At 43.3% G+C, this 16081-nt stretch overlaps 1 protein-coding gene across 2 annotated transcripts in view; it reads right to left on the bottom strand.

The window, feature by feature from the left end:
* The window catches only part of LOC119794254 (E3 ubiquitin-protein ligase HECW1), a 103075-nt gene that overhangs the window by 11478 nt on the left and 75516 nt on the right, over nucleotides 1-16081 (bottom strand). For both annotated transcript variants that reach the window (XM_038301715.1, XM_038301716.1), the window contains exons 19-26: nucleotides 14416-14499; nucleotides 13508-13614; nucleotides 10773-10887; nucleotides 10579-10692; nucleotides 10336-10488; nucleotides 8387-8485; nucleotides 4854-4983; nucleotides 2883-3029 (exon numbers count right to left, since the gene is read on the bottom strand). In XM_038301715.1, the coding sequence (XP_038157643.1) occupies nucleotides 2883-3029; nucleotides 4854-4983; nucleotides 8387-8485; nucleotides 10336-10488; nucleotides 10579-10692; nucleotides 10773-10887; nucleotides 13508-13614; nucleotides 14416-14499 (949 nt within the window). The remainder of the gene's footprint in view (nucleotides 1-2882; nucleotides 3030-4853; nucleotides 4984-8386; nucleotides 8486-10335; nucleotides 10489-10578; nucleotides 10693-10772; nucleotides 10888-13507; nucleotides 13615-14415; nucleotides 14500-16081) is intronic.

The following is a 16081-nucleotide window of genomic DNA, read 5'->3' as shown; positions in this document are numbered from 1 at the left end:
TATGAAATAAGAAAACGCAATAAAAATCAGAATGTTGACCTTAGCAGAGGAATTGAAAACCCGTTGATAAAAAAAACTCTAGATTCCCTCTTGGTTTGTTAATGTTTGGTTCTTATCAGGTGTGAGTAGTTCAGGTCCAGAAGGTAAAGATCCTGCCATGCTGTTTATTGTGTCACTTACCCAGATCCCCGTTTCAGAAAAAGAGGCAGCCTTCCCCGAGAAGAAGGCGGATCGTTCCTCTGTTCAACGTGAATGAGCAGCTGATAGGACCTGTTCCACTAATTCAATCTAATGTCTAAAAATAATTTAACTAAATGTGAGATTGATCTCCCATGAAGAAATAGGGGTAAATAGTTATAATGTGAAAACGTTTCCATTCTGTGCATCAGTAGTAGTGTTTAAACTAAAATATCTGTGAGCAACATAACCTGCTGAATGTCAGAGGTGTACAAATGTTGCTTATCTTTACTGGAGTAATTTTTTTCAGACTTTTCACTTCTCCTTACATTTTAAAAATAGACTCCTTAGTTTTATTTCATTTAAGCTCTTTTTCATTATGGCCTGTTGGTAATTAAAAGGAATAAAAACCATCAAAATAACTAGTTTCATCCAGACAACTTCTTTGTGGTTGGACTCGGTGCTGCCCCAACTTGTTGTTCACAACATAGGAAAATTAATAGTTTTTAAAGATGATTCAAAGTTTAATTTGACACTTATACCATTAGATATAAATCTAAGAAACTTAAAGGAATAGTACACCCAAAACATGATTAGCCTTCATTTTCTACTCACCTCCATGCTGAACAACACTCTGGAGTACTTTTTTGATATCTCAAATGCATCTGGAGATCTGGGAGGCTTCTTGCTGTCTGCTGACATTCAAATAATGGAGGTCCATGGCGCCCGAGACAGAAAGGTCCATAAAAGTCCACAAAAACGTGTCAATATTCCTCCATACTGCTCGTCCAATGTAATCCAAGTGTCCTGAGTGGGTAGCATCCAGAATTTACTCGAAACGAAGTCATTTAGAATGTTTTTAGAGCATAAACAGTAGTGTATAGGATTTCCTAATAGCGCCCCCATGCGCGCTCACGATTCTACGGAAGCCGGCAGACCAAACCGGAAGAAAGTGCGCATTCAGCGTCTGGTCTGCCGATAATGCAAGCGTAGAAGAAGAAATGTGCTGTTTACCTGTGCAAAGAAAGAAACAACGAAAGAAAAATGTCTGAGGACTTCAGTGTTGAGGAAGAGCATGAGTTCTTTGCCGAGCTGAATGCGCTGGTTTGGTCTGCCGGCTTCCGTAGAATCGTGAGCGCGCATGGGGGCGCTATTAGGAAATCCTATACACTACTGTTTATGCTCTAAAAACATTCTAAATGACTTCGTTTCGAGTAAATTCTGGATGCTACCCACTCAGGACACTTGGATTACATTGGACGAGCAGTATGGAGGAATATTGACACGTTTTTGTGGACTTTTATGGACCTTTCTGTCTCGGGCGCCATGGACCTCCATTATTTGAATGTCAGCAGACAGCAAGAAGCCTCCCAGATCTCCAGATGCATTTGAGATATCAAAAAAGTACTCCAGAGTGTTGTTCAGCATGGAGGTGAGTAGAAAATGAAGGCTAATCATGTTTTGGGTGTACTATTCCTTTAAGTCTAAGGAATTTATAGAAAAATGTTCCTTTAATAGGTTAGTGCAGTAAACCTCTGTCCTTAACATTTTTCCTACAGTACTTTTACACTTTGTCAGGGTTCGGTGTTCTGCTTACTCTCTTGCACAGGTGGTTGTTGCTGACAGCTCGGCGTGGCCCCGCACCTGCGGCTCTTTGAGGCTGCTCGGCTGAGCTTACGAGGATCTTTCAGTCAGCTGAAGGAAGCCAGAGTGTTAAACCGTTGTGGTACACCTAGGCCTCTGTCCAGACAGATTTCAGAAACCTGATGTTTTGGATTCCTGGTTCTAACCTGTCTCCTGTCTCCCTCAGTTTGTTGATCTCTGGATTACTCACCTGCCTGTCTCTGTGCTCTGAGGACTGGCCTCTGAATCCCTGCTGCTCAGATTCTGCTCTGGCGTTCCCCTCGAGCCCCCTCGGTGCTATCCAGGCGGACAAGATATCCCTTACCTGGATCTACTCTGGTTCCTTCAGCTGCTCCTCAAACCTGCCTCTGCTGCGGTGCCTAAGCCCCACCTGTTGCTCAGACACCTCCTCCCATCGTAAAGCTGTGAGTTACAGAACCACATTCCTCCACTCACCCTCCCTGCATAGGTTATCCCTATCTGGCGGTAAGCAGAGCAGCAGCAGCGCAGGTTTCTTTTGTTTATCTTAGTCTTAATCAGTTTCCTCTTTCCCCCTGCAGAACTACGAACACTGACGTTCCGAAGCTCGGCTGCGGCTCCTGTTCTGAACTGTTCTGTGTAGTCAAATAAACACCTTAAACTGCTCGTTTTCCTCCAGCTGTGTCTGCTTGTGGGCCAAACACCTTAAAACCATGACACACTTTAAGTAGTCTTTCCAAAAAAAGTTAAAAAACAAACCACTGCACTTTGTTTCGCTTCCCATCCAGGAAGCTTTTTCATTCAAAGTGTCAGAAATAGCGTTGACTTGGAGGGTTTACAGAGTGGATCAAAAACAAGCCGTGTTTTGGCTTAGACGAGTGGATCCGCCCCTTTGGTCCCGCCCTGTTCCATTTGCATGTTTTCTAAGCCTGGATGACTGAGAATCTTCATCAGCATATTTAATTAATTTTACAGATGTTTTAACACTTTAATTTGAGTACAAAGCTTAAGTTAATCATCTCACTTCTACAAAAAATGTTTTTAAACAGCAGGATTTTAAATTTAACTCGAGTAATAAACCCCCCCGCCTCTGCTCCATTTACCTCGTAGAAACCTCGAACCAGCGCCTCCGTCTGCTGCACCACGCCGCGCTCCACTCTCCACTTGGCCATCCGCTCGATGTAATCCTTCTTGTTCTTCTCCGTCACCTGGAGGTGGGATCCGCCTGACTTCAACTCCCGTTCTGTCACCTAGCAAAGCAACCGCAACAAATGGGAGGGTGGGTTAAACAAACCGGTTTAATCCAGAAAGATACACTTCCTCCTGAAGCTTTTAATGGAGAAGCTGATTTTATCAACATTTTAAAAATTGATTGAGGCTCAACAATCAGCATTTTATCTCATAAACAGTACAGCATTTGAAACCAAAAATTAAGAAAAAAACACATCAGTTTGAAGCCCATCAGAGTTCATAGTCGGTCTTATTGTGTTCCTATAATTCCATGGATGCAAGAAAACTAAATACATTAACACTTTAAAGGAAGTTAAAGTTAGAGCACCAAATATGGTACAGCAGATTAGTCACATGAGGAGTTGTTTTCTCCAGGATGTGCTGCAGGCAAAATAAACATTTATTAATCAATATTTATCATATACACTCACCAGCCACTTTATTAGGTACACCTGTTCAACTGCTCGTTAACACTTAATTTCTAAGCAGCCAATCACATGGCAGCAACTCAGTGCATTTAGGCATGTAGACATGGTCAAGACAATCTCCTGCAGTTCAAACCGAGCATCAGTATGGGGAAGAAAGGTGATTTGAGTGACTTTGAACGTGGCATGATTGTTGGTGCCAGAAGGGCTGGTCTGAGTATTTCAGAAACTGCTGATCTACTGGGATTTTCACGCACAACCATCTCTAGGGTTTACAGAGAATGGTCCGAAAAAGAAAAAACATCCAGTGCGGCAGTTCTGTGGGCGGAAATGCCTTATTGATGCCAGAGGTCAGAGGAGAATGGCCAGACTGGTTCGAGCTGATAGAAGGGCAACAGTGACTCAAATAACCACCCGTTACAACCAAGGTGGCCAGAAGAGCATCTCTGAACGCACAGTACGTCGAACTTTGAGGCAGATGGGCTACAGCAGCAGAAGACCACACCGGGTGCCACTCCTTTCAGCTAAGAACAGGAAACTGAGGCTACAATTTGCACAAGCTCATTGAAATTGGACAATAGAAGATTGGAAAAACGTTGCCTGGTCTGATGAGTCTCGATTTCTGCTGCGACATTCGGATGGTAGGGTCAGAATTTGGCGTCTACAACATTAAAGCATGGATCCATCCTGCCTTGTATCAACGGTTCAGGCTGGTGGTGGTGGTGTCATGGTGTGGGGAATATTTTCTTGGCACTCTTTGAGCCCCTTGGTACCAATTGAGCATCGTTGCAACGCCACAGCCTACCTGAGTATTGTTGCTGACCATGTCCATCCCTTTAAGACCACAATGTACCCAACTTCAGATGGCTACTTTCAGCAGGATAATGCGCCATGTCATAAAGCTGGAATCATCTCAGACTGGGTTCTTGAACATGACAATGAGTTCACTGTACTCAAATGGCCTCCACAGTCACCAGATCTCAATCCAATAGAGCATCTTTAGGATGTGGTGGAATGGGAGATTCGCATCATGGATGTGCAGCCGACAAATCTGTGGCAACTGTGTGATGCCATCATGTCGATATGGACCAAACTCCCTGAGGAATGCTTCCAGATCCTTGTTGAATCTATGCCACGAAGAATTGAGGCAGTTCTGAAAGCAAAAGGGGGTCCAACCCGTTACTAACCCGTTACTTACCTAATAAAGTGGCCGGTGAGTGTATTTTAGCCTACTGGCTCATTCTTTTATTCTTTGTTTTTTGTCTATTATATCTCTTTGAATAGCTTGAGTTGCCGACCCCTATTCTAGACAGAACTTTGGGCTCAGCTTTTAAACAGACCAAAAGTCAGTTACAGATATTATTTCAAATGAGATTTTTAAAGAGGTGTCTCTGCTTCATGTGTTTAGGCAAAACTTACCTGACCAAAAACTTCCTCATTCACAGTGAAGGTGAGGTCCAAGATGTCGGTAATGTCGTTGTCTTTCATCCACTGGAGAGACTGGTGGAACTCCTCATCCAGGTACTCCAGGTCAGACAGGTCTGTGGCTCTGTGGGTTTAAGTTAGATTATGTTTATTTGGCGCCTTTCAATGCAAGAGGATCTTGAAATACTTTATATAAAAGACTCTAAAATGTTAAAACAAAATAAAGTCTACAGCTTGACCTTGAACTCTGAGGATTATCAGCATTTCAGACCCAGGTTGGATCATGCCAGCCTTCTGGTAGCAAAATTCTACTTTTGGAGAGAAAGGTATGATACTAAATTAAAGTAGATGAGGAGAGTTATTCTTTTCCTAAATCAAATCAGGTCCAAACACATAAACCTAATTACTATTACCATTTAGTAACCGAACATTACAAAAGAAATTAACCTAATCAGGTTAGCTGTTTGAACCCATTTGTTTTTATAGATATTTAAAGCAGAGTATCGTCTGCAAAACATTAAACTGTATCTTATGCTGCTAATAAAATGTCCAAGCCTACTGGATAAAACAGTGTGATCTAAGGCAGCCAACTCCGCACAGGGTCTAAGGAGGACTCACAGAAACATGGCTGCAAACCTCTAAGGTACAATTCAAAATCAAACAGTTAGGTACACTTTTTTAGTGACAGTTTTAAAAACAGATTAAAACAGATTAAAAACTGTCTATAATTTGCTGAATGTCTTATTAACACTTGGACTGAAATTATAACCTTAAAATTGAGACAACGTAACCTGACGATAGCATTAGATTCAGTACGTCCATTATTAGGGCTATCTGTTATACAAAATATAGATCTAAAACATCTCAGCCAAGAAAAGGTACAATCTATTTATTAGAAATGTGTGTTGAAGAATATGAGCAAATTGAAGCTATGATTAGAAATACATTTAAGCATATTGATGGAGGTCTACAAATTCCAACAAATATATCAGAGTTAAACCCCCCCAAACTACTGTCTAAATTATACAGGACACTGACTAAACTGGATGATACAATATCTCTTCCTATTACTAAATGGGAGGAGGATTTGTCAGCCAGCTTTGAACAAAACATCTGGGCTCAGATATGTCTAAGAACTTTAACATGACTAGAAACCCCAATCGACAATTAATACAATACAAAATCCTCCACAGAGTGCACAATACAGGTCAAAGATTATTCAAGATGGGTTTTGCACAATCTAACATCTGTCCACAGTGCACAGGCAATCATCTTGATAATTATATTCACACGTTATGGTAATGCACGCCAGTTCAGAGGTTCTGGGTACAGGTATGTAAGGACTTATCACTGTGCCTGAGTTGTAAAATCTAACTTTCCCCTCCAGTTTGCTTGCTGGGTGACTTTGAGGGAAGCTCTTTGGAAAAAAAAAATTGTTTGCATGACCTTAACTGCATTATGTATCGCAAAGAAAACTATCCTCATGAATTGGAAAAGTAAGGATAAACTCAGCATCAATCAGTACAGAGATCTGTTGTTGGATCATATTAATCTTGAGACAGTATCTGCATCCCCATCAGACCGATCTCTCTGGACTCCCTTGATCTGCTCCATCACTTAGTGTAGTGGGGGGTTGTGGGGGGCGCGGGGGCTGGTTCGGGGGTCCTTGGGTCCTGGAGGGTTCGGGGGGTGCTTGGAGTGGGGTGCCTGGCGGGTCTAGCCCTGGGGTCTGTTGCCCCCATCGGGGCGGGGCTTGGGACGCCTCTGGGCGTCCTACGGCGGCCACATGCGGTGCTCTTGGGGGGTTTTGTGGTGGTGGACGTGGACTACTGGCCTGGTAGCTGTGCTGCTGCTGGGTGGGTCCGGGGTGGGTCCGGGGGTCTGGGATCCCTGGGGCGCGTTGCCCTCGGGCAGGGGCCCCGGCGGGGCATCGGGGGTTCGGGTTCTGTGGGGATTGCTGCTTGGGGTCTGGGCCGGTGTACGCCCAGCTGTCTGGCCCTGCCGGGGCCTCTGGTGTGCTGGGGGGCCTCTGGGCCTGTTGGGATGGGGGGGGCACAGACATTAACACCTATGGCAGATGCTTAGCCCCTCAGGGGTTTGCACTCTGGTAGTGGGGGAAAGCGAGGGAGGGGAAGTGGCAATGATCTCGGCCTGGATGTCTTTTCTTGCTTGTGTGGTGAGTGGTTTGAATGTTAATGTAGGGGAGGGATCACATCTCCGGAGGAGGGGCGGGGAATGGTGACGGAGGGAAGAGGTCTTAGAAGGACTTCGGGTCTGGCTCCCTGTCTCGGTCCTGGTGCTAGCCGTCCCCTGGTGGGGCTTAGTCCAGGGTGGGGGGCTCTGCGTGGTGTGTGCGGGGTGGCCGGCCAGAGTTGTCCCCCCTTTTTTATTTTTTGGATGGACAGGAGGGGTGGGGGTGTGGTCGGCCCTCTGGCCGGCTGGCTTGTAGGTGCTGCCGCCCCTGGTCCCTGGGCTTTGTGGTGTGACTAGTGGGGCCCCCCTCTCCGTTGGGGCTTTCGGGGAACGGGGGTGCCTATTGGAGTCAGCGGGGGAGCTGGCTCCCTGGGAGTGCATTAAGCACCCCAGTCCTTTGCTCCCCATCCCCGGAATCCTCCCTCTGTCTGCTCCATCACACTGCCACACATGTAGACACTAAGGGTTCTGGGTTGTCGAATGGGGGGGTGCGCTGACACCGCCTGTCTCCCGGAGGGGGGGTGAACTGTGCTGGACATCCCCTTTTGGTACTCCTAGTTTTAATTACGCCTGAGAGCAACATGCAAAAACACCACATTCGAGCAGGCGCAGGGAGGATTGGGGTCTTCTCACACCCCTGTTCTCCAGCTGCCATCCAGAGTCTGTGGTCTGGAGGAAAAGCGAGCCGTCTGGTCCGTGGTCTTGGCGGGGGGAGGCTGCGGGGCATAGGTGGCTTGCCGGGCTGTCACCTCTGCTCTCCTCGAAGAAGGTTGGACGGAAGGGCGTGTAGTGGCTGGTTGAACTAGTTGGGGGTTGGGGGCTCTGGTTGGGTGGCCTGCATGGGACTCCCCCCATGGGGGACTTCCTCGTGGCTGTCTCTGCTCCTCCCTTGGTGGGGGTCGGATTTCCTGGGCTGGCCCCTCCTTGGGGCCTTCGCTCTTGGGGTCCCTTTGGGTGTCTGGGGCTTTGGGTCTACTCTTTTTTTTCTCTTCTTCTGTTTTTCCTCTTCTGTTCTATTTACATTGCAGTGTCCATATAAACTGTAAACATCCCTGCATAATTATGATAAAGCAATTTATATGCATGAAACAAGTGGAACACTATGGCAATATTCCTACTGCTCCACTTGTGAAAGTAAAATCTGTTGGGCTCTTTTTGGCATCAAGACAATTATTTTTATTGCTGCATTGCCAGACAGGACACTGTTAAAAAAAAAAAAAAGAAATGTGTGTTGAAGAAATATATCTACGCTGTTTCTCCTAATGTGCTCTCTTTTACCTTTGATAAGCTCTATATGTTGAAAGAAGATGCAAAATAGTTTTTCTTGTACTAACAGTCTGAGCAGAGCCTTGTAGAAGGGTCTAGTGAAGAAGGCATCCAGGAGGTACTGATGGATCAGAGCCAGGCCCAGAATACGGCCACTGAAACGGAACCTGGATCAGAAACACATACATGTAAATTAGACCAACCTTAGTAGACACCAAGTTTGCATGCATAGGTGGCCTGCTTAATATGGAAACATCACAGTCTTCCAAGTTCTCCACAACCTGGGAGTTTTATTTGAATTTATTGAAAATTTAAAAAGAGGTAATGCAACTTACTACAATAGTCAGGTATTTAAGTTTAATGAAAAATTCATAGTAAAATGATTTTTAAAGATATAAAAAAAAAGATGAAGAAAACAGTGCAGTCTCAAGAGGTGGGGTTTCGTGAAAAGTAGATAATCCTAGATGGTTCAACTACAACCTTCAACCTGACATTAGCAGGTAGAACCAGATCCACATGTGGGTGGGAGAGAGGCTAAGGGGGCCTGGAAAGCAAGCCATGAGCACTGTACCTTTTAATTTTAATTGAGTAACATTGCTAGAAAGTATCACAAGCCTTAATTGTAATTTCTGGCTGCTCTACAGTAGAATCAACCCCCTAAAGACACCACGGGGTCTGTCAATTTTACAGAAAGAACTCTATTTCACTCATTGCATCCCTGTCACGCTGCTGTGTTTTGTTGTCAGAAATTTTTTTATTTCTCTTCTATTATATATTACTTTATCCAATTTACTCACTATAAAAGTTTTCACTCAGTCTGTTTCACCTTGAAGGCCACACCATTCTGTGCGGGATTGTGTTTGTAGACCAGACATAGCTTCTTCCTATAACAAATCAGATTCTTTCTAGAGGTTTATTCACAACATGTTACTGTTTAACCAAAGAGTCTGTAATTTTTTTTACTCTGACTACTTTCCATTGTTGTAAGAAAGGGGGAACGAACCCTGCTCATGCAGAACAGGGCAGAATGCTGTGCCATAATGGCTGTATGATGAACTGGTCTCTCTTTGCGAAGATATGAATAAATGTGCCGACTGAGTGAAATCCATCGATCTCCGTTTATTTAACTAGGATGAATAGTTGAATACTTTTTTCCCACAACAGTTTACAGAAGAATCCTTGTGTACATGCACATTGAGCGATTTGCCCACGACGGTCGGGACTCCTTCTCCTGACCTCACAATTCCTGATCAAGAGGTGGTAGTGAGAGGCTGATCGCCCCTTGTTACCCCCTGTAAACTACACGACTCACAACGCACAATCAGGCTAAAGGTCGGCTCGGTCGAAAGATTCTAGCATGACTGGAAAATCGGCCCGTTAATTGCACAGTGTACACCGGGCTTTAGTGGACCTGTTCAGAAAACACGTGGCCTGTCAAGAAAAGAACACAAGACTGTGCTCTCTGGAAAGTACACTAATGGTTTTCCTCCTGGATTGATGGCATACCTGTAAGGATGCTGGCATTAGCATTAGCCCGCCTTGCTTTCATCACTCGCATCTCTATCCTACTAAAAGGGGCAATTCCACCAAACAGGGACACTCACGACTTACTGTGTAAGAGACCAATTAACCATGGCTAGCTGCTAATGTTGCTCATGCTACATCCGCATCCAGATGGACATACCTTACCTTACATGGACATACCTTAGCCAGAAAAAAAGAGGTATAAAAAGCATTCTGAATGAGCTGTATTTAAATTTCTAAATGTTTTTAAAGACCAATTCATAAGGACTGTTGGTAAAATACCAGGCTATGACTCTTTCAACTCCACTTCCCATTTTTGCACTACTTGTCACATTAAAAACAGACCATTCTAGTTTCACACCCCAATAAAACTAAAGAACCTGTAGGAAAACGTCCCATTTAAAGCTCAATCTCGTCTATAGGACGGATGAAAACTAGTCAGATTATATACGGGGTCACAGTGTTTTTAGTTACTTTGTTGACGTTTACTCACCATTCCAGATGGTTCTCAACAAAAGCTGACATGGGGCTGATCTGAACGGTGTACGTGTCATTGGCTGAGTATTCAAAGAGGCCGTAATATGGATTAAAAAGCTCTTGGGACAGCAGGAAGAAGAATTCCCTGGATGGGCCACTGTAATCTAAGCTGCAGATGACAAGGAAACGTACAGGTGGGTCTCGAGGCTCAGGCCGAAGGGTTAACATGAGTAGCATGGAGCGGAGAAGCCAGGCTTACCCCTCCTCCCCTAAGAAGGTGACGTAGAGTTTGTTCCTCTGCAGCTCTTTGCGAGAATACGCCATCACTTGATTAAAGGTTCCCTCCAGGAGGTGTTCTCTTCGGATCAGAAGCCTGTAGGAACAATTGAAAAACACTTCACATCATCCTCTGCTTTTCAGTTTCAGTGTGAAGTAAGAGATTCTCCTTCTTACTTGATCTTGCCCGGTCCTTGGCCATAGCCTTTAGCCTCAAGTTTCCGGTAGAAGTTTCGGAGTTTGGCTTCAAAGTCTCTGCGGTAAGGAGCTGGTGCCCTGGCTCTTTGCAAGCCTGCAGTCAAACACATCAAATATTTCAGGTTATAATCTTAAGGTGTTTTGCCCAGCCACTAAATGGGATGTCACACCACAGAATATAGCGGGATTGCTTTGTGCAGTAAGCCTTCACCTTTCCTCTATATTGAGGCAACCTACTAAAACCTATAAATGCTATAAATGCAGGTAATATATTTGTCTATGTTTGTTCCCATTAGTCATTGATCGGCTAAATTTACGCCCAAACACCAGATGTCATTTAGACCTAGGATTTTAGGCTAACTCTGGTCCGTCCAACATATTCTTGATTAGTCCAGAAATTATTGATGAAAATTGGGCTCTGTTTGGTCGGTCTGATTTTCTCCCACTTTAGTCCAATAATAGACGTTTAAAATATGTTGAAAATCCAGTTCTCAACACCTTTTAATGTTCTGAAAAGTATGGCTTTTTGATCTTTACTTTTCAACCAAATGTAGAACGCATTTCATGCACAAATCATGTTGTCTTTATAATGTCTATTCAATCAGTTTTTGCTCTGAGGGAAGAAATTTACAACAACATTGTTTATTTATCTTTAATTGGCGTAGGTAAATAAGATGATGTGCAAATGGAATGATTACATCTTAAAATAAGATAATTAGATAATATGCACTTGAAACAAGACAATACAATTGTTTTTTCATATGAATGTAAATTGTCTTGTTCCATTGGCAAAGTGTCTCACTTTCCTCCTCAATTCAAGAAAAAAAAGCATTTATTTAGATTTAAATTTTTCGCAGTGTAGAACGTTTTTTTTTTCAGTCGGTAGCAAAAATCCTTATTTTTGCATTTTGCTTTTGCTTAGATAGCTTAGATGAGCCTTTGAATGATATATTACCTACTGTAAATAAAGTCAAAAAAAAAAAAAGTTAACAAGTCAAAAAAAAAGGTAAAAAGCTAATCGTAAAGTTAAAAAATTAATAAGCCTGGTTAACAATTATATTTAGGTTTATAAACTAAAAAATGTCAGTGCCTGTATCAGCATTAATGCCTTTAAAGGAGAATTCCGGTTTTTAACACTTTTAGCCCATTTTCTGTAGTGTCCAGGATGAAATCGAATGATCGACACCAAAATTTTGACAATTGGTCCTGTCTCTGCTTTTTGGCTCATTTAGAATCCACCCCTGGCTGCTTCAGAACGGCTTCCATAGTGCATGTCCGATAATGTCCTTAAAACAACCTTAAACGTTCTTTTTTTTAAATATGCTACTCACCGGGTCGTCAGCGCTGTTCAATGACGTTCCAAAAAAAGTTTCGGAAAGAAAAAACGTTCCTGTAGTGTTTTATTTAGCATTTTGTAAATCCCATTGAGTTCTGTTGGAATAGTCAATATCCCTCCGCCACCGGAAACGGAAATGGGGCCTGTTTACACAGTTGTAGTCTTTTCGCTTCAGTCTGTGTACTCCGACGTCGAGAATCAAGAATCCACCTTTCGTATTCCATTTTCAGAGTTTTTTAAAGTGTTTAACAGAGACGTTAGCACCTCGACGTCGGAGTACACAGAGTGAAGCGAAAAGACTACAACTGTGTAAACAGGCCCCATTTCCGTTTCCGGTGGCGGAGGGATATTGACTATTCCAACAGAACTCAATGGGATTTACAAAATGCTAAATAAAACACTACAGGAACGTTTTTTCTTTCCGAAACTTTTTTTGGAACGTCATTGAACAGCGCTGACGACCCGGTGAGTAGCATATTTTAAAAAAAAGAACGTTTAAGGTTGTTTTAAGGACATTATCGGACATGCACTATGGAAGCCATTCTGAAGCAGCCAGGGGGGATTCTGCATGAGCCAAATAGCAGAGACAGGACCAATTGTCAAAATTTTGGTGTCGATCATTCGATTTCATCCTGGACACTACAGAAAATGGGCTTAAAGTGTTAAAAACCGGAATTCTCCTTTAAGGTTATGTTGGAATAAAAAAAATTTGTTTCTTTCACTCTCAGAGTGTTATTTATGATTTTCGGTCAAGTTGGCGTTTCTCGTTATTACATTGTGACTAATTTCTGCCATCAAATTATCCATATATTTTTTTATGTAAAAAAGGTAATAATGTCTTTTCCTAGATTCCAAATATTGATTTTCAAAGTATTTTTCTTTTTCCGTTGTTTTCTCTCTGCTATGGCATAAAGCAGTTTATATCGTACATTAGAGCTGCAGTAGAGTCTCCTAGGTCTGCTAGTCAGGAGCATCAAGCGCCCCGCTGGTTATCTGGGGTCAAAGTTTACCAGAGCAGAATTTGTTTTCCTGCAAACAGGCAGAGCAGCTAGAGATCAAAGCCTGCATTCATGGTTTCAGTTTTTCAGACTCACGTTTTTTTCCAAAGACAATAAAAGAGGAGCAATTACAAGCTGAGCTTTCCTGCTCTGACCCACTTTCCTTTTTTTAGAAGCTCCCATCAATACACACACACACACACACACACACACACACAGACACTGCGGTGGTCTCCTTTAGATGTGCACGGGCCATTAGGAAAACAGGGACCCAGCAGGCTCAGCTGAACAGTGAGGACTGCTGCTGTTTGTTTGGTGTGACTCCATGAGAGCCGAGTCCTTCTGTCGGGATGAAGCGAGAGCGGAGAGAGAGAACCAACCAGGGGAGTTCTGCGGGGAGCAAACGGGCGAGCAGCGAGGGGAGAAGCCGAAGGCGGGGTGGATGGGATGTGGGGGGATGTACGACATGATCTCCTCTTCAAATAAACTGCAAAGGCAGAAGCAGAGGAAAAAACGGCATCGTCAGCACAAATTAAATATTTAGTTTGCAAATTAAATATTTACACATTACACATTATGTGTAATTTCCAAGCGTCTGTCTTTGTTTGGGTAAAGATGTGAAGGGCTTTAGCCTTTCTGTAGGGTTTTAATCAGTGAACAGAGCAGAAGCATCATGCTGTGGGGGCTGATGCTTGTACTTTTTTTACTTTGCAAAGTAAAAAAAAAGAGCCGACTGAGTGAAATCCATTGATTTCAGTTCATTCAACGGGAGTGAATAGTTTAATACTTTTTTCACACGTCACAAGGTAGTTCTTCATCTTCCAGTTGACGAGTACAACCAGCGCCATCTCTCAGGGCTGAGTCCAACGTGTAGTTTTTGGATGTGCATAGTGAGCAGGTAGATCGCATCACAGCATTGGGCCGAACAGTGTAAGAAGATACATCGTGATCTGGGAACATTCAAACCCTGCGCTGCCGTAATACAGTTTGAGCTGTAGCTGAGTACAATGATGGAAAATATCGTACAATGTTAGCCCAGCTTTAGTTCCAGGGAAACTAACTCTTTAGGATAATCTGATGGTCCTGATTCTGCAGGGTCTCTTTGGGAAGCGTGCCTTCTTGGGCAGTGCAGCAAAGAACAAAGCAAGAGGCGTGAAGACACGGATGAGCCACACAATTCAATCACAGTCATCATTATTAGATGCTGTTTTCCATCTCCCTGATGCAGCCGAGCATCTGAATAGTAATTCCATTAGACTTTAAAAGCTGTGAGCAGGTGCTGATTTACCTTAGCAGGATAACGAGGTCAGCATCACATGAAAGCTTCTCCACACCCTGAGGACCTTCTGTCCGAATGTAGTGGATCTTTTCTCTGAGGAAACAAAAATACAAAATGCAGTCATTGAATGGTGATGTTCCTGCCTGCAAACCTTGAGCTCTGCTGCTAGCATGAAGGCAGAATTCTGCCAATGGGGGAAAAGTGTTATATCATAACTATACTATACTCATAAAAGGCGATCTATTTAAAACACACACATTAGCTACTCTCCATTGACATTTTAAATGCTTTATGTGTGTAGATGTTTGTTTCTCTGTTTATTTTTGTATCTCTGCCTCTGTCTCCTCGTTCAACGAGTCGATGCAATCATCTGCTAATCAGACAGCTGGAAACGCATACCAAGGACCAATCACAGCTAGTTTTTGTCTGTGCACTTCCGCTTGAGGTTTGCGCAGGTTCGCGACCTTCCGACGCATAGTCAGGATTTTTTTGAGGTGCGCAACAACAGTTGCAGAATCTCTGCGCGGGGGCGTGGTCGCACATAGAGACAGATTTGATGGTAGCAGAGGCTATGCGTCAGAAGCATACATTGGCCCTAAGAGCATGCTTAAGACATTCCTTTTTGATAAAGCTTATAGTTAGAGTGGCTCAGGTTATCCTGAGCTATCTCTTTAGTTATGCTGCTATAGGCTTAGACTTATGGAGGACATAGGGACCCCTTTTTCATCATTCTGCTTCTCTGATAGAATCTGATAGCTTAATCTCTAACATTCTGCTCTCTCTGCTTTTTCTCATAGTAGCTTCATCTGGTCTGTTCCTGTTTGGCTGTGACTCCATCCTGGAGAGAAATATCAGCTGTGCTGCTGCCATCAACACCTTTGTTTATAGATGACGGAGATTGGCCTTTTTTCCAGTGTAGTCCTGTTTCTCAGACTGTGTCTGGCTGGATGTGCTCTCTTCATCCTCTGACATGGGAGTTGGCTCGGAGCTTGTCTGCCTGGCTGTGTTTACTGGATGGGGCCGCCTTTTACAGTTACCTTTTGTATCTCTGCTTCTTTCTATATCTCTGCTTCTGTCTCCTTGAACCCCAGTCGGCCTCGGCAGATGGCCGCTCACACAGAGCCTGGTTCTGCTGGAGGTTTCTTCCCGTTAAAAGGGACTTTTTCCTTTCCACTGTCGCTACAAGCATGCTTAGTGTGAAGGATTGCCTTCAAATCAATGAGTAGATGCAATCAACTGGTTTTAATTAGATAAAAAACTTTGAATCAATTTGACTTTATGATCTGGTTGCACTGTAAAATGCCTTGAGATGACATGTGTTGTAAATTGGCACTTTATAAATAAACTTTATTAAAATGAATAAATTCAATACCCTCAACATGTTGCATGTATGAGAGGGTACCCCTTCTCCGCACTCGATGCATGTGTAAAGTGTTAAGCCCTGAACACACCAGTTGTGTACGTCTTTTTAATCCCTGATTCAATTTTTATCTATGTCACATTGACTGCCTATAGGAAGGCAGGGTGAGCAGATCTGTGTGGATTGCTTTCACTTCTGTCTCTGTGCTATTCACAAATTAAAACAATTTCTCATATTCGACTTGGACAGATGAAAAGTTATTAAAAATAAAGAAACAAAAAAACAACCAGGGCAGCATCTCAAACCAGAACAGAT

This window comes from Cyprinodon tularosa, unplaced genomic scaffold (genome assembly GCF_016077235.1).
Source record: "Cyprinodon tularosa strain WSP-4 unplaced genomic scaffold, ASM1607723v1 ctg472, whole genome shotgun sequence".
Classification (NCBI taxonomy): Eukaryota; Metazoa; Chordata; class Actinopteri; order Cyprinodontiformes; family Cyprinodontidae; genus Cyprinodon; species Cyprinodon tularosa.
Note: the sequence above shows the minus strand (reverse complement) of the source record. Positions and strands in the feature narration are given on the sequence as shown.